The 23,167-nt window shown below is 35.9% G+C and overlaps 1 protein-coding gene across 1 annotated transcript; it reads right to left on the bottom strand.

The window, feature by feature from the left end:
• Positions 1-1,661: 1,661 nt before the first annotated feature.
• LOC142610836 (putative protein phosphatase 2C 38) lies at positions 1,662-4,921 on the bottom strand. The gene is made up of 4 exons (XM_075782781.1): positions 3,988-4,921; positions 3,142-3,509; positions 2,488-2,724; positions 1,662-2,348 (listed from the first exon to the last, which is right to left on the bottom strand). The coding sequence occupies exons 1-4, from the start codon at positions 4,247-4,249 to the stop codon at positions 2,118-2,120; spliced, it is 1,098 nt and encodes a 365-aa protein (XP_075638896.1). The 5' UTR covers positions 4,250-4,921; the 3' UTR covers positions 1,662-2,117.
• Between the last annotated feature and the right edge of the window lie 18,246 nt (positions 4,922-23,167).

Genomic DNA, 23,167 nt, shown 5'->3' with positions numbered 1-23,167 from the left:
TACATTTATCACAACTCTGCCACTGCACTTTCTCCTCGACTCTGCTAAAATCTCAGCTGACATTCAAGAATCCAGGTTATAGGAGACTGGTGTGTGAGTGACGCTACACTGTAAAAACTCTTTATACCAGCCAATAACTGGATGCCATTTTTAAAGTAATTGATGTTAGATTGTAGTAATGGTAATGTGGGTTAATGACATCTAAACGGAGAATGAAAAATGAGTTTTAACAGTTAGCGTGAGCTAAAATTCGAAGACCCACATTGGATTAGTCATCCATTAGTCAAAAATAAAGTTTTGTTAAGGTACTTCACCAAATTTAGATAACAGTGTAGTTTAGGGAATTGATTATTTTAGTTGTTTCTTTTCATTCCCAGCAACCGAAATGTTTCTCTCCCTCTCAAGCCTTGCTCCTTAACTAAACCCATTCTCTCTCTCACTGTTAATGAAAAGATTCGGATTTTTTTTCTATCTCTGGTATTTGTAACGTAGATAACCCTATTCTGATCTCTCTCTCTCTCTCTTTTTTAAAAAATAATGAAAATTTTTGAATCACATCTAAGTGGGTTTTGTTTTTTGTAAGGGCCATGTAAGAGTTGGCCAATTTAATTTGTTCAGATGTGAAAGAAGAAAAAGTACGAGGGGTCGTCATGTAAGAGTTGGCCAATTCTATGGTTTCTATCCGCTCTGCCCCTGCGCTTTCCTAAACCAGCTGCACGGCATTAGTTCTCCAGAGAGTGATGGGTCGTCAAGTCTTGAACACATGCAGTTCAAATCTTGATCTGCTCTGAACACATGCAGTTCAAGTGTTTGTTCAAGGGAACTTAGCGATGGGTCGTCAAGTTCTCTTCCATTGCTCGGACCTGTCTTCGTTTCTTACTAGGCCTTCGCCCCAACTGAAACCGTAGAACAACATGGCCGAGCTCAACTGTGTCATGTCATCAACTTCTAAATCAATGATCATTATTAAAATAAAAAGTGAATCTTCTACAATAATACTTAAAAAGTCACTGAATGTGAGTTTTGTAATTGTCATTAGATGATGGGTTCTCAAGTTCATTTTTAGTGAGCACCAGTGTTGTTGTCGAATTATGGGCCCTTTGAGAAGACCTTCAACTTGCTATAACCTTTTTTTTAACCACAACCACTAATGCTTTAGATTCAAGAACTAAAAATTCTGTATTCTTAAGAACATAGCATTCTTTTTTTCCTTTTTTGATAGTGGTTGTGGATTTCATGCAAACTAGTGGCTGACACTTGAGTTACATACACCACTTTTTTCGAGAAGTACTTTTATTCCTTTATATTCACTTTTATGTGTTAAAATGTGGATATTTCTGCACTAATTATGGATATTGATATAAGTGGATGTAAATGAGTGTAAGATGATATTTTCCTTTTCGAGAAACTAATGCCCGATAAGTTTAGTGAAGCTTGGAGTAGAACATGTGGAAGACCTCATACTTTTTCTTTTCCCCCATGTAAACTTATGTTGTTTTTTATAGTGGGATGTAACTACCATGTTGTACTCTAGAACTTATTGTTATTGTTATGGTTGTATCGAAAGGTCTCCTAATTCATTTCAAAATGTTAAATACATTTTTTTAATAAAATAGCAAGTTGGTTGTTTCTGATGTCTGAAGAGAGAATAAGACTGCACAATACTTCATAAACTCATAGGTTACAAATACATTTTATTTAAAATGGAAAACTGATACATCTTCAAAGAACCAAAGATGAAAATAATACGAAAACTTATATCTAAATGGTTAAGGTGCATGTCATTTCATCTTAATCTGCATTGAAGACATGCAGGTAAAATTTTTTGTACGCACTGCATCAATTCTCCTAATATTCCAGCAAAGTAGGTGGGAATTCTCATAGCACACCAGAACTCCACTTCGGAAACCTCATGGTCTATGTGCCAGTAAGAGATTTCAGACCAACTATTCTTCCCAACAAACCTTTTACCTATATGGGAAGGCTTGCTGCTATTTGAGTAGCCTAAAATAAAAGGATTATTTTGGCCAAACACAATTAAAAGACTCTGCATTCTATTTTTTATCTAAAAATTGAAGCTGGTTGTCACAAATTTCCCTTGCAAGAGGTCCACTGGACTAGGTGTTGGCAGTGGCAGGGACCCCTTCACCTCCTCTAATTGAAAGGGGAGAGCTGTGGAGTGGACTACCATGGATTGAATGAGGATCTATAAACACAACAATAACCGTGATATCATCATGAAAATGTCTCCGCACGCCTCTATCAATTGTTTTCAGGTCTGAGTACCTCATTTCTCTTTTCTTAGCTGCTTCTTGAAGTGCAGCTTTGACAAGCCTCCTGGCAATTCCCTGGATTGCAAAGCAAGGGAAAGGTCAATGAAAGTCATTGTTTTGAAACAACAATTTTTCACTAGTGACACTAGGACCAAAGGCTTTCATATATGATTATGACAGTAGTTAATTTGCAATATAGACAATGAAATCTTACATAACGTGGGTAATTAACAACAATGTTGACAGCCTTCTGGTTACTGAGATGCTCCCATAGACCATCAGAAGCAAATATGAGAAATTGATCTTCAGGGTGTAGTTTGTGTACTGAAATTGATGGCTCTGAACTAAGGACCGGTTTGAGGAAAGGTTCGGGCAGCCTAAATCTAGGCAGTAGAGGCTCTCTGTTGAACTCTGCCTTCTTCAAATATGCATCACCAATGGATCTTGAAACCTGCAAACGAAATTAGAAGCTCTTTTAACAAAGGTAATTCACACTGTTTTTTAAGTCACTCGCATCTTTGATAGTCTCAGTATGCACTTTCCTGTTTCAGTGTTGCTTATTACTTGCTTAATGACGAGTATAAGTGCTCATGCAGTGCCAAAATATGGGTCTGACATATAGTAAGTGCTCATGCTTCTAAATGGAAACATTTTTAAAAAAAGTTTTTTTTACAAGGCTAGATGAATCAAAAAGCATCCATCACATAAAAGCTAAAATTTGTGAAGATGGAACTCTAAGCTAAAAATTATATAAGCGAAGGTAAAAACTAAAAAATGAAGCTCGGAGAATCATGACATCATGATTCATAAGTAACTGTCTGACAAAGGAAACAGAAAATTCATTTAAAAAAAAAAAAATTCCCAAGACCTGTATGAGGCCTTTCACACGCCAAATATTGTGCTTCAACACCACAATCTGTGAATCATGGGGATGCATTGACCGAAGTTCCTCCCTCACTGATTCCATATTTGCATTGTGCTCTGTGGATAGTTGAATAGCTGTGACTTCCCTAGTGCCTCTTTCTGCTCGGCCTAAAACCACCCGAGAGTCTCCAACATTTGCAATATGTAAAAGTCCATTGCATATTATTCCCACCAAGCAACATGATCCAGCAGAAGCAATCTGTGGCTTACTAAGCCATTGCTTCTTAACAAGGGAGAGAAAGCTTTCTTCAGTTGCTGAGAAAGCCTTTTCGATGACATTTTCCGATATGCTCTGATGTTCAGTTGCATATCCTGCATCACAAGAGCAGAAAGTATATGACATCTAGCTCTATTAAAAAATCATTAAATGAAACAACCGGATTCCTGTAGGAACTAATTAAGAGTAGCAATTATTAGAGAGTGATAGGGAGTGCTATGCAGATATGCATGGTTGCATATCAAGAAGTTTAACTTTAAACCCACCATTCTTCATGCTGTTTTTAACTAAGAGTAACTTCATGGAATGTAAATGTTCACTTAGGTAGCATAATTTTAAGAATGTGCATAAAACACATTATGGAAAATTGCTAAGTATGTTCCATTGCTTTCTCTATCTTCTACTGGTAGTTGATTTCACTAGCCGTTTAGGAATACAGAAACGTCCAATTAGCCAGGTTTGTGCAAGGTTGCCAACTAATTATTAGTACATGCAGAACCATTAGTAACAATTATTGAAACAAAGTCTTTAATCAAATTGATGTATAGCCATGCATTAAAGATGATAACATACTTCTAAGATTGCAAAAAAGTTTGTCATTGACAAAACGTGAAGCCTCAGTTCCTCCATGACCATCATACACCCCAACGAAGGTCCCCTGAGGACCTGAGTCTGTCCAACTCAATGGTCCAGACTCGAGTTGGCTTTGATCCTCCATCAAGCTATTGGCTTGAATTGTAGCCATTGAGAACTCCCCATGAACATGGTGCCCCAAATCCTTATACCACAACAAACCATCACCCTCTACAGATGGTTTCCAACACGGTTTAACCATTCTCTCAACAAGAAGAAGAAGAAGAAGAAGAAAGTCTCAGTCTCAAAATTTTGAAGTTGGCTATACTGTCTCTCAACTCTCAAGCAACCACTTATTTAACACAGACACGTGTTTAATATTTATTATCCAAATGACCCAGCAATCAAAATACTTTCCAAACCCAACCCAACCTCAGCTCCAGTTTCTGCTTATGTTCAAAGCCTAGAGACCCTAACTCCTACATTATAAAGTAGTAAACCAAGACGCCACTAATATGAACAAATTTGAGATAAAACCAATAGGGTATGGGTAGAATCAACTGAGAAGTGGGAACTGTCCCCTTCAGACAGGAAAGCAATGGGTTTTATGTGAGTTCATAGAATATGGAGGTGTGCTGGTTCCGTGTACCTTGAACCTGGTTGAATGTGTTTTGTCGTTCTATATGTGTGATGTTTCTGGAACAGACTTAGCTGTAAAAAGACAGAAAGATATGATATTGGCAGAGTTTAGGCCACCACCAAAGATTCAAAGTGATCAAAGGGAGCAATGGATAAGAGAAGGGATTGGAGTTTTCCGACAGAAGATTTTAGATTGTTGTCAGATGAGATTTAAGATCACGAAATAAAGAGATTTAAACAACAAAGTCTGACATTGTTGTTGCTCATCATCTTTACTTTGTTTTTAAATGTTTATTTTGGTTTGTGATGTTGCGTGGCCAAGTTGATTTCATGGTTTTTTTTTTCGGAAAATCGATGGCTGAGGTTTTGAGTTCTATAAGCTTTATACCACCATTAACCCATCATATCATGAAATTTTTGCTCATCTCCTACTTTTTTTTTTTTGTCTGATTGGTTGTCTCCTACTTGATTTTCTATTTTTCTGGTTTTGAGGCATTTCTTTATCTTATTTTTTGAATTATTTTGAAATACATTTACTATTGAGCTTAAAAAAATAAGTTTTTTTTTTTTTTTGAGAAGCTAAAAAAATAAGTTAAACAAACATCCTTATCTTCTATATATAAAAAGGGCCACTGCGCTAAACAACATACCTATCTTCTATACTTGCCACTGTCTCGCTGCGTCTTTTTATATATATATAAATTATCACAATAAATTATCCCAATTGTTGAGATATTAATTTTTTATAGGTCAAAATAAAATATTATGCTAGAACCAACCACAACTCAAAATACATGTATTGTAAAAAGAGAGATATTTCCTCTACAACATTTTTACAATATTTTCACAACAAATCACAGGTGGTTAGTTGTTATTAGTTCAAATTTGAACCTAACACGAAGATTACTTTTTTACCTCAACAATAACAACCAATAATAACCTGCTACTTAGAATTTGTTGTAAAAATGTTGTGAACATATCATTTCTCTTATAAAAAAAGAAGTGCTACATCTATAATATTTTTCACAACACTTTCATAATAAAAGTGTGATGCGTTACATGCGTAAAGCTATAATAGTAGCTACAAATTTTTTTTTGTTCAGTTTGCACTGTTCAATGACCTTTTTTTTTTTTGTTGGGTAGTATTGCCTAGTCAACTCTTTATATATATAGCGGTTAGTTAACACAATAAATCCTTTTCAAAAAAAAATTAATACAATAAATTGTCACAATATTTTCACAATTATTAAGATGTTAATTCTTTATGAGTCAAAATAAAATATCATACTGAAACTAACCACAACTAAAAATTAAAAATATTGTTATATTGACACAACAAATTTCACAACATTTTCACAATTATTGAGGTGTTAATTTCTTATAAGTCGAAATAAAATAATAAAATATGAAACTGTGACTAACCACAACTAAGAATAAATATTTTATGAAAATATTGTAACACTTGTTTTGTGAATGTGTAAAAGCTATTGAAGTAGCTACAGTACTTTTTGATTTATTTAATAGGTACGGTTCATCACCTTCTTTTTTTTTTTTTCCTTCAATCATTGGGTTGTGCTTTTTTTTTTTTTTTAATATTTATATAAGCTTGCATATATATATTGTTATACTAACACAACAAATTTCACAACACACAATTATTGAGGTATCAATTTTATAGGTCGAAATAAAATAATAAAATATGAGACTATAATTAACCACAACTGAAAATAAATGTTTTGTGAAAATGTTGTAACATTTGTTGTTATCACAATATTTTCACAATTGTTAAGATTTCAATTTCTTATAGATCAAATAAAAATTTGCCAAATCCACAACATTTTCACATTAATTTTACAACAAATCATAGGTGGTAAGCTACTATTGAAGGATAAAAAAGTGATATTAGTCGTAGGTTCATTTTAAAATCAGTAACAACTTGCTATTTAAAATTTATTATGGAAATATTACGGAGATAACATTTCTATAAAATAAATAATAATATATCAAACCAAAACTTACCACAGCTGAAAATCAAAGTATTGTGACATTTTGTTGTGTTCCTAAACTTCTTTTTTTTATTTAGTCAAATTTTGTGAACAAAAATTCATTGTTTCATGCACAATTTTCTTTTGTTGGTTTTTTTTTAATGCATAGTTTAAAGTGGCTGTCCCAATTAAAAATTAATAACAATTTACCATTTAAGATTTGTTGTGAAAATGTTATGGATGTAGCATTACTTTAAAATAAAATTATAAAATATCATACCAAGGCCCACCATAGCTAAAATAAAGGTATTAAGAAAATATTATGACATTTATTGTGTTCTTGACATTTTTTTTTTAATATAGCAATTTTGTTAGTCAAAATTCATAGTTTTATGGGCAGTTTTCTTGGATTTTTTTAATACATTATTTAAAGTAAAAAACACATAGTTTTACCACAAAAAAAAATTATAGAAAAAAGTACTTTCCCCCTTTATGTTTAGAATAGTTTCTTCCCCAACTTGAAAGTTAAATAATTTCCTCCTTTATATTTTGTACACAAGCATATAGTCTTTGTTGTTACTCTCTTAGTTAAATCCTAACAAAATCTTATGATTCTTAGAATATTTTCATTGTGCAATATCTAAAATGTCTCACTAAATTTTAATGTCCAAAAAATTTTCTTTATGTATTTGAGTTTTATGTGTTAGTCATACTTAAAAAGTAAAAATGGTGATCTATAGTATTCTATTTGTTACCTAGAGAACACTCATTTATTAGAGGTTTAAATCTTCTAGATTTATAATTTTATCTAATAGAAACTTTAATGACATATGTCTTTTGTTTTTTTTTCTTTTCTTTTCTTTCTTGAAAAGGTGCTCATTAAAAATTAAGTAATCTAACTATCGTAGTTAGGCTCATAAAATAATATGATAAAGAAGGAAGTATGAATAACAAAATATTCATTGCAAATGGTTGAAGGTATTTAAATTTGATGAAGAGTTTCAATTGTAGCATATGTCATCATTTATTGCAAAAATTTAAATATTGTGACAATGTTTTATCAAAACTTAGTTGTTTATTGTTGGAAGATGACAATATTTGTTATCATTCTTAGTAGAATTTTTTTGTGAATAGATAATGTCTTTAGTAAATAGGTTCTAAGAAATTATTATACTAAATAGATAATCATATGTTAAATAATTACTATAAATTTAAATACAGGGTTTTATACTACTTAAAATTAAAAAAAAGATTCTATCTAAAATTTTTCACTCAAGGGGCAGCTCGTGCCTTGCACGTGCAACCCTTACTAGTATTTAAAAAATTGTATATAAATTAAAAGGTCAATTACACATAACACCTACGTGCTGTACCTTAAAACAAAGTAACAAATATGAAATTACCTTGTGATTTATTTTGTGACACTTAGTTGTGTTTTTATTTTATGAAGTATTTCCACTAACTTTAACAAAATTTGATGATGTGGCAAGTGTTAATATTACATATAAAGAATTAAAGACAAAGATCGTTCTACCCCTAATTTTTGGCTCCTAGTCTCCTTCAATCCTCATATGGATTTGTGTATTTTTACAAGGCTTAAGTGTAGAAGAATCATTTTATTTAATTCTTTCCCAATAGGTGTTATTTTTCTAATAGGTGTTTTTTTTTTTTTTTATAAATAATTTGATAATTAGGAGAGGGAAAATTTGAACGTTGGATGTCTCATTTGAAAACACAAAGAAATACTAATCAATTTAACTACAAAGCTCTTGGCACTTAACAAATTATCAAATTTCATTAAAGTTAATAGAATGCCTCGTAACAAACTACAAGGGAGGTAAATGCAGAATGCCTAGTATAAAGGAAATCACAAGTGAGGTAAATGTAAGACAAAAATGACAATTGATGCAAACTTTTTTTTTTTTGTGGAGAATCAGGTCAAATATCTTCATTAATCTTGTGCTAAATCAGCACTAATAAAGTCTTTAATGTGTGGTGGAACAACTTCCATCCAAACCAAATAGTGAGGAGAAGCAAGAACTCTTCTAGTAAGAGTATGAGGTACAAAGTTAAATGGTGTATTTTGAATTTTCACCTCACAAATATTAAGATACTAATAGAAAATCATTAAAAATGAGAAAAATCTCCTTTAAGATTTATTCATTACGTATATCACGAAGAGTTACATAAAAAAGTAATTTTTTTCTCAAATACTTATCAAATGCAAAGTTATGGTATATTAAAACTAGGCCAAAATGTACTTTACATTCTCTAAGTTTGGGCCGCGTCTAAATTTGGTCATTTAACTTTCAAAACTAATAATTTAGACCATTGACTATTGTAATGATGTCTGTGTTCCCCTTCTATCTTTGTCAATCACATTTTAGCCATTAATCAACCTAAAAATAATATTGTATCATTTCTTCTATTTTTTGTTCACAACGATGTCAGTTTTCATGGTAAAATTGTCAAATTAAAAACAACACAATTTTAAGAGTATAACAATAGTTTAGCCTTCAAAATCGTGACTTTTAGAAGTTAATTTTAGACATTTTATGGTGGATTGTGTCACTATTAGTCTATTACACATCAAACAGTTGAAATAAGGAATCTTTAGAGGCACCTGTGTACGGACATTGTGAAAAGATTTTAATACAATGCTCTTTTAATTGTAACTCGTTATCAAACTACGAGTCTTTTGGGTAAATATTGGTAAAAATGAAGTTTTTTGGGGTTATAGTCACTGTTCGAAGTTATTTGGGAAAATGAGGAGAGAGAGTGAATTTCGGCAACAGTGTTGCCGAAATTCGAAGAAAAGTATGAGAGAGAAAATCCAAACTGAGGAGAGAGAAATTTTGAGAATTTCGGCAACAGTGTTGCCGAAATTCCTTCTGCCCAGCCCTGCCCGCTTCACTGAGTGCCCAAAATAAAAAAGGTTTGTGGCAATCCCATTGCCGAAAATGGAGGGAAAAGAAAAAAAAAAAAAGAAAAGAGAATTACAGCAATGGGATTGCCGAAATAGGGGGAAAAAGAAAAAGAAAAAAAAAAAAAAAAAGTGGCCATGTAGTGCCGAAATAGGGAAAAAAAAAGGAAAATTGGCAATGGGTTGCCGAAATAGGAAAAAAAAAAAAAGGTGGCCATGTAGTGCCGAAATAGGGGGGGAAAAAAAAAGTGGCCATGTAGTGCCGAAATAGGAAAAAAAAAAAAAAAGGAAAATTGGCAATGGGGTTGCCGAAATAGGGGGGGAAGAAAAAAAAAAAAAAGTGGCCATGTAGTGCCGAAATAGAATAAAAAAAAATAAAAAAAAAGGAAAATTGGCAATGGGGTTGCCGAGATAGGGAGGAAAGGAAAAAAAAAAAAAAAAAAAAAGGAAATGTGGCAATGGGATTGCCGAAATAGTGGGGAAAGAAAAAAAAAAAAAAAAAAAAAAAAAAAAAAAAAAAAAAAAAAAAAGGAATTGTGGCAATGGAATTGCCGAAGTAGGGGGGAAAAAATGTGGCAATGGTATTGCCGAAATAGGGGGAAAGAGGGAAAAAAAAATTATGGCAATGGGATTGCCGAAATAAGGGGAAGAAAAAAAAAAGAATTGTGGCAATGGTATTGCCGAAATAGGGGGAAAGGGGAAAAAAATTGTGGGTATTGTGGCAATGTTATTGCCGAAAATGTAAAAAAAATTATTAAAAAAAAGGAAAATCAATTGTGGCAATGATATTGCCGAAATAGAAGGATTCTTATCTACATCTTCAATTTCAATTACATAGATTCTAACACGTGAAAGTTATAGAAAAAAAATATATTGATGTGACTCGTACTTGAATAAAACATTGCTGAGATTCTTTGCTAAGAATCAAACAAGACTTGAAGAAGAATTTTTGCAAGAAAAATATGATTGATGTAACAAAAAGACTGGAACTCAATTAGTCTCCGTGACAAATGAATTTTTTTTGTCTTTTAGTTCACATCTTTGTAATAAAAGGCAAGCCTTCCTTCTCACAAAACACTTCTACATCTCTGCTTGAAGTTTTCTCACAAAACACTTCTATCCGATTGTTCAGTTTTTCTTCAGTTTTGCTTCAGCATACACAATTGTAAGTTTTGGGTTAATGTAAGTTTTTTTACTTTTTGCTTCAGCGATTATGATTGTTGTTGTTGTTGTTGTTGTTGTTGTCGTTGTTGTTTTTATTCAAATTTTAGATTAATAAATTTTTTATGGTTAGGACTACAAATATTTTTAGTATTGTTGTTATTTTGTGTTCATTTATTATTATCTAATTGTGTTTTTCTTTTCCTTTTTTGCAAGTATCACTCTATAATTCTCACTTTTTCAGTTGGTATCACAATTATCGTAAGCATCTCAACTCTCTATCTAATTAAATTTACGTATATGTTTTGTTAATTTTGAAATTATTTAATATTATTTATTGTTATTATTATTAGTAGTATATGACCACAAAAATTGTAATAAATTGTATTATTGTGATCTTTTTATAGTCAATTTTACTTTGTTATTATCAGTTATTACATCATTACTTGGAAAAAACTATATTACATAATATGTTTGTTGATTTATAATAAAGATATGTATGTGTATTTTTTTTTTTTTTTTTTTAGTACAATAAATCCTACATTTGTGTTTCGTGGAAAAATTATATGCTTTATGTATGGTTATATTAATGTTATGATATTTTAGTACATGGCCACTTTCTTTTTCTTTTTCTTTTTTTTCTTTCCCCCCTATTTCGGCAACCCCATTGCCAATTTTCCTTTTTTTTTTTTCCTATTTCAGCACTACATGGCCACTTTTTTTTTTTTCTTTTTCTTTCCCCCCTATTTCGGCAATCCCATTGCTGTAATTCTCTTTTTTTTTTTTTTTTTTTTTTTTTTTTTTTCTTTTCCCTCCATTTTCGGCAATGGGATTGGCACAAACCTTTTTTATTTTTTCCTTTTGGGCACTCACGCGCATGGGCACTCAGTGAAGCGGATAGGGTTTGGGCAGAAGGAATTTCGGCAACAGTGTTGCCGAAATTCCAAAATTTCTCTCTCCTCACTTTTAATTTTCTCTCTCATACTTTTCTTTGAATTTCGGCAACACTATTGCCGAAATTCACTCTCTCTCTTCATTTCCCCAAATAACTTTGAACAGTGACTATAACCCCAAAAAACTTCACTTTTAGCAATATTTACCCAAAAGATTCATCAAACTACACCGTTTTGTAGGGGAAGACGGTTGAAATATACTTAAAATGATTACATTTTACTTAAAATGATTACATTTTAGTTATTTTACACTCTCCTCTTCTCTACTCTGGCCTTATCTCTCTCAATCCAAATATAGGATTAAGCATGAGAACCAACAACATGTCAGCCAAACCCTCCACTTTTCAGTGTTTGGTAGCTAAGAAAAGCTAAAGGTTCAAATTTTGATTCTTGAAGCAAACATTTGACGAATTATCTTTCCCATTTTCTTGTGCTATTTGTAATTGTAATAATGTTATTGTGGTTATAATGTACAGTCCCCTAGTTTTGCTTCTACATATGATCTTCCCATGCTTAATAATTTGAGATCGCTACAACTTAAAGTAACATGTTGTGAGTAGAATTTATAACCAAACCTTTTGAACAAACTGGGATACCCTCCAAAATTCTTATGTCTACTTTATCTTTGTCATTATTTCGTTAGACACATAGTTAAAGTAGGGACGAACCCAGGTGGGGGCCCGAGCCCCTCCTGGTCCAAAATTTTTTTTATATAGTTATTATATATTTAATTTTTTTGTAGTTGAGTCCCCTTCCTAAACCTTAAGCCCCATTTCTCTCCATTCAGCATATCTAACTTAGCCCAAATAGCAACTATCTAACTAAAAAACTTAACAAAACAATAAAAACATTCACAATGGTGATTGTATTTTAGCAACAAAAAAAAAAAACTATTTTACCACCAAAGAACCAAAAAAATCATATGTCGTTGGAGAAGCTAAAGCTAATTTTTTTGCAATTACAGTAAACTGGTATAAATATCAGTTAACTGTAGCAAGTTGTTTAATGAGTTGTTTATATTATTTTAAATGAAGTGATAAAAAAAAAATAGAACAGTTGTTATTGGGTGTATTGTAAAGTGAGGTGGTAAAATAAATATAATAATTTTTTGAGGTGCTAAAGACTAAAATTTTTAGCACAATCATTGTGAATACTCTAACTTCAACAATAAAAAAAATTCTAGCCAGCCTAGTATTAAGGAAAAAACATTATTATTATTATTATTATTATTATTATTATTATTATTATTATTATTTTGTTTATCTTTGTTAGTAGATGATTGCATCTTAATGAAATAAAGATTTTTTGTATTTATAATTTTTTAATACTATATAGATGCCTATTTGTAGTTTTTCTTTCTTTCTTTTATATTTATACTCTGGCCCCTATTAGTTTAAACTCCTGGATTGGTCCTTAAGTTAAGGAAACTAATGAAATCTAATAGAGTGACTAATAATACTCTTCTTCTTCTTCTTCTTCTTCTTCTTCTTCTTCTTTTTGTTGTTGTTGATAAGAATACTATTTTAACATGGTTGTCAAAATCCTGATATGAATCCTACGATCCTATGATTTTCCGATCTCACCTGCCCAAAACGATTTAGATCTTTCAAGGATCTTTGCGATCGTTCAGGATTGGTAGGATCACACCATTTTGAAGATCACAAACGACCTTTATTTCTTGTAATGTCTTTTAACTTGACAGAAGGCACAGTTGGACTTAAATGATAAATAAAATCTCAATAGACCAAGTTTTTCCACTCTAATGTAGAGAGAGTATCAGTTGGACCTAAATAAAAAATATTTCAATAGAGTGTCATGTTTTGAGATTTTTGGCTTCTTTAAATAATGCATACAAATGGATATAGTGATGTATAGTAAACATATCAATGAATGTATAATTTATGTGAATATTTAACATACCAATGTGTATTTTTTATTTTTTTTTCTCAAATAATGTGTTGAGGGAAAAATTTTGATATTCCCGAATAAAATGTGGGGCAGCCAAGCCGAAACTTGTCGATGGGCTCTTGAAATAAAACCCAAAGGCTTTCGGTGTCATGTAAGCTTGCCCAGGCAAAAGATAGAGACTGCATCCTGATAAGAAGACAACAATAAACACGTTATTGTTGTTAGTTTGTTATATTATTAGTCCTTTTACAGCATCATAGTTTGAATCAGTCCTCCAGTGGTAGGGTAATTTATATTCAATTATTAAATAAATTTAATAAAGTATTAACTTCAGGAAATTCTTGTGTATTTTGTTCAATAAGGTCCACAGTACTCTCAGCTATCATTACATTAATATGAAGAAAAAATTCCAAAAAGTCTCAAATACATTATAGCCTCCCATAGTAAAACAATAAGTAAATATCAGTGGCTGCATAGTGATGAAAAATGAGTTATTTGGCATTGTATGAAGGGAGAGAGAGATCTCAGCTTAATGTAGCAAGTATTAAACTAAGATGTTGGTAAGTATGTGTGCATAAGGCATGAATGAGGAAATGTGGGCTGTTTTGAATGAGTGGGATGAAACTAATAATGAGGTTAAGGCTTTAGTGAGTAGTGGACTGTTTGTGACTAATTGTGAGGCATTTATGGGCTGTGATTATGCAAAAGTGGAAAGGAATGTCTGAGGTTAGGTGAGTGTGAGTTAAGGGGAATGAGTTGTGGGCTTAAGGAGAGCTGAATTACAAGCAAAATGGCAAACAAATCAGAAAGTTTTAGAGGGAGTAGCTGTGTGTTTGTGGGTTGAGGTGCTTATGTTTTTATAATGGAGTTTAGAGAAGCATTAATTAACAAGAATCCAAAAAACGTAGGTCTCATTCAGGGGAGCAGGATAGCTGAATTAATAACATGGATTTGGCCTAAAAATGAGAGATTTGCTTTTAGGGTTGTTTTGCTTCTTTGGGCAATGTCACACATGGGTAGTATTTGGGGTAATCTTGCATTAAATGTTAAGCTTGCTGAGATTGTGTTCAGTCAATGGGATTAAGACAAGTATTAAGGAAGAATCCTAGTGCTGCAACTGAGATTTGAAGTTTTGGACTCTAGGAAGTAGGATTCAATACCCCAAGCCAGATGTCAAAGTTTAAGTCCACTTCAGAGGGTTCCGCTAGAGATTCCTTTATGCCCTCCAAACCACATGTTCCCAAATTTTCTCCTTTAGGATTCATGGGCTTGGTTCATAAACCAATTACATACATTTTTAGCAATAAAATAAACTATTTGGTTGAGAATTTCATGAGCTTGGAGGTCTTGGTTATGGCTTCCTTGAGTTGTGACCAAAACACAAGAAATAAGGGTATTTATTGTCCATTAGCCCTTAGGTGTCAGCCTTTGGTACTGTTCACGACAGAGTTGGCAGTGGGACAGGTGGCCAGCTCCTAATTTGGTTTGGGAGCTTGGTTGCTTCTTGAGGTGACCTCTAGTGAAAGGAAGAACTAAATGGAGTTCTCCAACGAGGTCAGTTTGCACACATGAACTGTTTTGGCTGAGATTTCATGTTGGGCTTGGCCATGAGAGCTGAGAATTTTGGTGGACCTCTGACTTGGTGCTTCTCTCCACTTAAGCCTATCCTTTTTCTTTCTCATTGTGAGCCCTACAAAATGGACAAAGATACCATATATTGCCATGGATTTTTATTTCATATGGGCTTTAGTTGTTAATAGAAATAAAATGAATCCATGAGCTTTAATAAATATTTATGATAGGTTTTGGGTATTAATTTCCATGGGCTTTAAATAACAACTTGTATAGTTTCTCATAAATTTTGTTATGGTTTACTTTGTAAATAATATTTTCTTTGGGGCTTTTTAAATAATGACTTCTAATGTTTTCTTGAGAATAATATTTACCATGAGTTTTAAATAGAGGCAATATCCACTATAATGGAATACTGTGATATTCTCATGAATTTTTTTTTATAGATAATCATAATAGGCATGTAGGATGAATAATTACCATGAGTTTTGGAAATAAATATTATGAATGTTGTGATGTAAGATAGATACTAAACATGAGTTTATGATATGATATGAAATAAATAAATAAATATGATGGGTCTAAAATAAATGATCATAACTTTTCATAGGCTTTTATAAGATGATTCCATGGTTTTGAGAATAGATAGTTTATAAATTTCATAAGCTTGTAATATTATAGTAATAGGTTTAAGAATCTAAAGAATTGTTCATTATTGGACTTTTAAGTGAAATAATTACGATATAGTATTTTACCAAGTATTAATAACCTTGGGCTTTTGACAAAATAGTGCTAAGTAGTTAGCTTGAGTTTTAAATAGTGCCAACGTAAGTAGGGCTTTTGATATTTCTAACAAGAATTAGGTTTTAAATATTGCCAGCGAGAACTGGGCTTTGATATTGCCAATGAGAATTGGGCTTTGATGTTGCCAATGAAAATTGAGCTTTGATGTTGTTAATGTGAATTGGGTTTTAAATAAATAAATTGTCATGGGTTTAAATCATGAGCTTTGATTATGGATTTTGAATTCCATTGATAAAATTGTTTTGTCATGCACTTGAATTATGGGCTTTTCAAATATTGTCAAGCATAAGTATTCTTGGGCTTTAAATAGAATAAGATGTGTGTATTGGGTTCATAGGGCCAGCTCTGGGTTTAGCTAAATAATAATAATAAAATTGGATAAAATATGAGTTTTTGGGCTTTTGTGATAGTTTATATCATGACCCAATTTAGATAATGAGATATGAAACATTTGTAATTAACATAATAATAGAGCAAAAAATATTTGAAAAAACCCAATAACTTATTAGTGGTATTTGAAAATAAATAGGTGGTACTCAAATAAAATTAGGTGAACAATAAAAAAAAGTACCCTAACATAATGTAGGATCTTATAATCCGCGATCCAATCCTACGATCCACGATTTCACCTACCTCCCACAATCCTACGTAGGATCCCGATTTTGACAACCTTTAAACTTTAGGAATATTACTTATTTGAAACTTTAGGAACTCAAAAGCATTTAGTAGGTAAGTTTTAGATTAATACGAAATATATCTTATCCTAAAATTTTAGTCACATTGCCATAGGCCCATAGTAGACATTACAAACAGCAGTTATTGCCCATGGCCCATATTAAGCATCATACTTTTTGTTTTGAAAATTTTTAAGTTTCAAAATAATTTCTACTAGTTATATAAAATGAGCCAATAGCTCTGGCTACAGTACATTTGGTTCATTCAACCTTTGTTTTTTGTAACAAGCCAAAAAGGTGAGTTTGGTGTGAAAGAAAAATTTTTAACATTAAAAAAATATTATATCTATAATATTTTCATAATAAATTTTAAGTAACAAGTTATTATTTATTATTATTATTGAAGAAAATTAGTATTTATATGTCAGAAGGTGTTTTAAAGCGGGCGAATTCCCGCCTCAACCCAGGAATCGCTCTCGACCGTTGGATATGTGTCATATTAATAAAACGTGGGGGACATAGAAGCGCCAACAATCAATTCGGGGGCGTTTCGCATACCGAAGCATTGGGAACACGCGATGGGTGATTCAGAAGTTATTTCTGTCAACAATATTGCCAAAAATTCTGCAGGGTAAAAGGGTCTTTTTAAGTCGAGATTCTATTTTTCTCCCGAGGTGAAAAAATAAAGAAACTCGAGGGGCTATTGTAGGGGTATTGGGCCCAATAGTATATGAAGGATGGCCCAACGAAGTATTTTGGGCTGGAAACCCAAAGTCCGAAGACATCAAAATGGTCGTGGACTATTTAAATATCCAAATACGTCCGAGGAGTAGATTTGTCCTCGGATTACAAAGCCGAGGACATAGGAAGAGAAGTTTAGTATCCTTGGGTTATATTATAAAGAGTCCTACAATTATGGGGATGCACAGTATACGTGGAGGGCGATAGAAAGAACGGTGGAATGTCTAAAAATAAAGCTGCTACCACCGCCCATACATTAAAAGCTCTGTAAATTGATACGCTGACTGTATAGATGGAAGGATGGGACCTGAACATCGAGCTTGGAACTTGGTCCCTAATCCCAGCGGGCTTTAGGGAAGAATGGATGGGACAAGTATCCAAAAATGAGGATTGCAACCAGGAAAGTGGAAGGTGATGAAGGGAAAGAAAAATATATAAATAGGAGGAAAGGCATACGAAGAAGGGAGGACTTTTGGAGTAGAAGAGATAGAGTCAATAGTAAATGATAATCAACACTTGTATCCAAACTTGAGAAATATTATTATAAACCATCCTCGGACACTATCCGAGGACGACTTCTCAGTCTTACTCTTTGCAAACGATTCTTTGTTTTGTTCCATTGGGCCCAAAGCCCATTCTTTTTGTAATTGTCTAAACCATCCTTGAAATCTAAATTACAAACCCATCCTCTACAAATTCATTGTGAAGAAGGCCTTTCAAGCCCATTTTTCTCCCAGTCGTAGTTTGGGAACTTGAATTGTGTCCTTACAATTGGCGCCGTCTGTGGGGATTTAGTTTTTAAGGAAGTTTAGGACGTCATGGTAGGATCAGAACCACCACGCAAAGGTGCAGTCCGTCGGCTCCCACAGCGTGAGGATCACTCCTTACATCCCGATCATGGAGAGAACCGGCAGGAAGGAAGTGTACATACTACACACACCATCGAAGTGCTAGTCGTTCGCAAGGAGGAAGCGAGTTCCTTATGAGAGAAATGCCGAGGCCGTATGCAGAAAGAGATTGACGGCCTAAAAAGGAGATCGCATTGCGTCACGAGAGGAGAAGGAGAACTCCTCCGGCCTCGACCCCTCTTCGGAAGGATCCGAGGATGACAATTACGAGCGGAGATCCGAACTCCCCGGTGAATATGTCTCTTCCGAGGAAGACAATGCGCATGAGGCGAGGCGAGACTACCCCACAGGGGCTTGGGAAATGACGCAATGGGAAGAGCGTTGCACCAAATCTCCGGATCACCCTTCGCACGCAGATTAGAGGAAGGGAGGTTACCTCGGCGTTTCACACAACCGGCCTTCACTCTTTATAATGGTCGGACGGATCCCGTGGAGCACGTAAGCCATTTCGGCCGAGAGAATGGCGGTGCATTCCGGTGAATGAAACTTTGTTATGCAAGATTTTTCCTTCCGGCCTAGGGCCCGTAGCCATGAGATGGTTTGACGGCTTAAGGGCGGGCTCCATTGATTCTTTCAAAGAGCTTACTAGAGCATTCGGTTCTCGCTTTATCACGTGCAAGAGAGTTCCTCGTCCATTGGATTCTTTACTATCCATGGCCATGAGGGAAGGAAACCTTGAAAACGTATTCGGACCGATATTGGGAAATGTTCAACGAAATCGACGGAGACTTTGACGATGTAGCCATAAGGACCTTCAAGGTCGGCCTACCAACGGAGTACATGACTTGAGGAAATCCTTGACAAAGAAGCCGCAAGAAGCGTACGTCGACCGATGGATCGCATCGACGAGTACAAAAGGGTTGAGGAAGATCGCCAGGCGGGGAAAAGGCAAGGCGAAGGTTATCCCACAGAAAGGAGGGATTTCGGGTCGGACCGATACAACAACAATAGGCCTACGCGGGATTTTTCCGGGCCGGTCACATACCCCCACAAGTGGTCAACACCGTCTTCGTGGAGCCGGTGCAAGCTGTTGGAGAAGATAAGGCATGAGCCTTTTTTCAAATGGCCGAATAAAATGGCAGGAGACCCTTCGAGACGCAACCAAAATCTCCATCGCCATTATCACCGAGAAGAGGTCATACCACCGAGGATTTGTCGCACTTTGTGGAATCATCCGGAACAATTGGTTAAAGAGGGAAAGCCGAAGCGGTTCTCGTACCAACCCAACGGGCGAGGAAACCAATCGGGAGTGGCAAACCACGACGGTCCTTCATCCAGAGACCTCCTCTAGGTACTATCAATGTCATTTTTGCAGCACGCAGTAAGGGGATCGGCTCGGCTCCTTTCGGGGTAATGTCGCTTGCTCGAACATTTGCCGAGGAGTCACGGATCACGAAGAGGATTAAGGCAAGTATCCCGCCGTCCTAAGTTTCTCCGAAGAGGACAAGATCGGGACCATCCAGGCCTCATGATGATGCCTTAGTGGTAACCCTCGGAATAGGGAACTATGATGTAAAGAGGGTAATGGTTGATCAAGAGTAAGGTGCGGATATCATGTACACGACCTATTTAGAGGCTTGAAGTTAAGAGTTGAAGATCTTATGCCATATGACTCACCCTTGATAAGCTTCGAAGGAGAGCCGTCGTTCCAAAGGGACGGTGGTGGTGCAATCGGAGTCCGGAGGTGGTAGACGTAGATTTCATCGTGGTCGATGCTTATTCTCCCTATACGGCTATTGTGGCGAGACCTTGGCTGCATGCGTTAGGGGTTGTTTCCTCAACCTTGCATGTCAAAATCAAATTTCATTACGGAGACCAGGTGGTGGAGTTACTTGGGAGTCGCCTCCGTGGCTCGACGGTGTGTCACGGCCGCAATGCGTCGACGAACCGAGACTCCCCTTCCTCGGCTAACGGTGAAGCATAGCAATCAAAGTCTCTTCCCATAGCCGAGGTAGATGAGGCATATGTGAAGAATTGGAGAAAATTATCATAGACAATGATCTGAAAAGTTCTTCCGGGTTGGAGTTCAATTGCCGCGGGAAGAGAAGACGAGCTGATTTTATTTCTAAAGAAAAATATTGATGTGTTTGCTTGGAACGCGTATGAGGCCCACAGGGTTGATCCGAACTTCATATGTCATCATTTAAGGGTCAATCCAAGCGTAGTTCCGAGGAGGCAACCACCTCGGAGGTCCTCAAAAGAACATTCGAAGCCGTAAAAGAGGAAGTGCTCAAACTCAAAGGCGGCGGGGGCTATCAAAGAAGTGTTTTATCCCGAATGGTTAGCCCATACTGTGGTGGTGAAGAAGAAGAATGGGAAGTGGAGAGTTTGTGTAGATTTCACAGATTTAAACAAAGCTTGCCCGAAGGACTCATTCCCAATGCCTCGGATTGACCAGTTAGTTGACGCTACCGTTGGGCATCCTCGGATGAGTTTTCTCGATGCTTTCCAAGGTTACCACCAGATACCCTTAGCCGCCGAGGACCAGGAGAAGACTGCATTCGTCACTCCTACAGGAAATTATCATTATAAGGTAATGCCTTTTGGATCGAAAAACGCAGGGGCTACCTGCCAAAGGATGATGACGAGGATGTTTGGAGGCACGCCTAGGAAATACTATTGAGGTATATGTGGACGATATGGTGGTAAAGAGTAAAGAAGTTTCGCACATCCGGAAGATCCGAGCAACACTTTTCGAAGCTAAGAGAGTATAAATTACGGCTCAATGCCTCTAAATGCTCTTTCGGTGTGGGGTCGGGCAAGTTTCTAGGATATATGGTGACTCACCGGGGAATCGAAGTGAATCCCTTGCTCAAGTTAAGGCAATAAATGCTTACACCCACCTCGGAATCCTAAAGAAGTGCAAAGGCTAACGTGTATGACTTTGCTCTCAACCGATTTATATCTCGGTCCGCGGACGGATGCGGTGCCTTTCTTTCAATTATTAAATAAATGGAAGGGTTTTGAATGGACCGAGGAGTGCGCATAGCTTTCCAACGACTAAAAGAATATCTCTCGCGACCACCGGTTATGTCTCGACCGCAGGTTGATGAGATTCTTGTTTGCATATATTGCGGTGGCTAACCATGCCGTTAGTTTGGTTCTTATCCGAGATGACAATAACATCCAGAGACCGGTTTATTATGTGAGCAAATCTCGTACGAGGCCGAGCTGAGTTATTTGCCCTTTGGAGAAAGCTATCTTGGCGGTGGTACATGCTACACGTAGACTTCCCCATTACTTCCGGCCTCATACGGTTATTGTTCTTACACGACTCCTCTTAAATCAATTCTGCGAAGTGCATTATATGGGAAGAATTGCCAAATGGGGAACTCGTCCTAGTGAGCTTTTGATATCAAGTATATGCCCCGCACCTCTATAAAGGGACAGGTCATCGCGGACCTTGTGGCGGAATTTGCCGAGCCTTCGTTAGAGGACTATCAAGAAGGCATGGGTACAAAATCGGTAGGCATGATTTCGTGTGAAGTGGCCTCCATTATGGAAAGTCCATGTTGATGGAGCAAGAATCGGAGGGGATCGGGTATCGGACTAGTTTTGATATCCCCGAGAGAATTACTTTTGAGAAATCTTTAAGATTGGGATTCTCGGCCACCAACAACGAAGTGCAGTATGAAGCCGTCCTCGCAGGGGATGAACATGGTTCACAAAATGGGAGGAAAGACGGTGCAAATGTTCTCGGATTCACTATTGGTGGTAGGCCAAGTAGAAGGGAAGCTAGAAGCAAGGGATTCCAGAATGCGAGAGTACCTAACCCAGGTCAGGTATATGCAACCTAAATTTGAGTCTTTTTCACTATTACATATATCCAGACGTGGAAATACCCATGCTGACTCATTAGCCACGCTCGCGACGTCCTCGGCACAAAGTCTACCACGAGTTATCCTCGTTGAAGATCAGATGAAACCCACCGGACCCGACGGTAACTCCACTCAAATTCTTCAAATTAGGACAGGGCCTAGTTGGATGGATCAAATAGTAACATTTCTAAAAAATGACATCTGCTGGAGAAAAGGTCGAAGCGAGATAAAGTTCGGCAGAAAGCCACTCGTTTCGGTTATCCGTTGACCAAAAATTGTACAAACGTTCCTTTTCGGGACCATATTTGCTATGCATACACCCCGAAGCAACGGAGCTACTTTTGGAAGAGTTACACGAAGGGATTTGCGGAAGCCACACAGGAGGAAGGTCTTTAGCTCACAGGGCCCTTACTCAGGGCTATTGGTGGCCAAATATGCAGGCGCAAGATTATGCAAAGAAATGTGACCAATGTCAAAGGTTCGCTCCAAATATACATCAACCCGGTGGAGTCCCGAATCCTCTATCTAGCCCATGGCCTTTTGCCCAATGGGGCTTGGACATCGTTGGACCCTTCCCCAAAGCAACGGGAAATGTGACGGTGGCTTCTCGTGGGAACGATTACTTCACCAAATGGGTTGAAGCCGAGCCATTATCAAACATCGAGACACGGAAGCAAAAAGTTTGTATGGAAGAATATCGTTACCAGTTCGGCATTCCTCATACTCTCATTTCGTATAACGGTTTACAATTTGATAGCAAAGCCTTTCGGAAATCTTGCTATGATCTTGGCATTACGAATAGATATTCCACTCCGGCTTATCCCCAAGGAAATGGGCAAGCCGAGGCCGTCAACAAAGTAATAGTGAGCGGACTCAAAAAGAGGTTGGGTGACGCCAAGGGGAGGTGGGTGGAAGAACCTTGCCACATGTCTTGTGGACGTATAGAACTACACCACGAAGATCCACAGGAGAAACACCCTTCGCCATGACTTATGGGGCCGAGGCGATAATCCCCTTAGAAAGCTGGGTTCCCAACCCCGAAGAAAAGCTCCTTTATTCCGAGATAGCAATGATGATACGTTAGTGAGAAACTT

The sequence above is a fragment of the Castanea sativa genome, chromosome 9, assembly GCF_040712315.1.
Source record: "Castanea sativa cultivar Marrone di Chiusa Pesio chromosome 9, ASM4071231v1".
NCBI lineage: Eukaryota > Viridiplantae > Streptophyta > Magnoliopsida > Fagales > Fagaceae > Castanea > Castanea sativa.
Note: the sequence above shows the minus strand (reverse complement) of the source record. Positions and strands in the feature narration are given on the sequence as shown.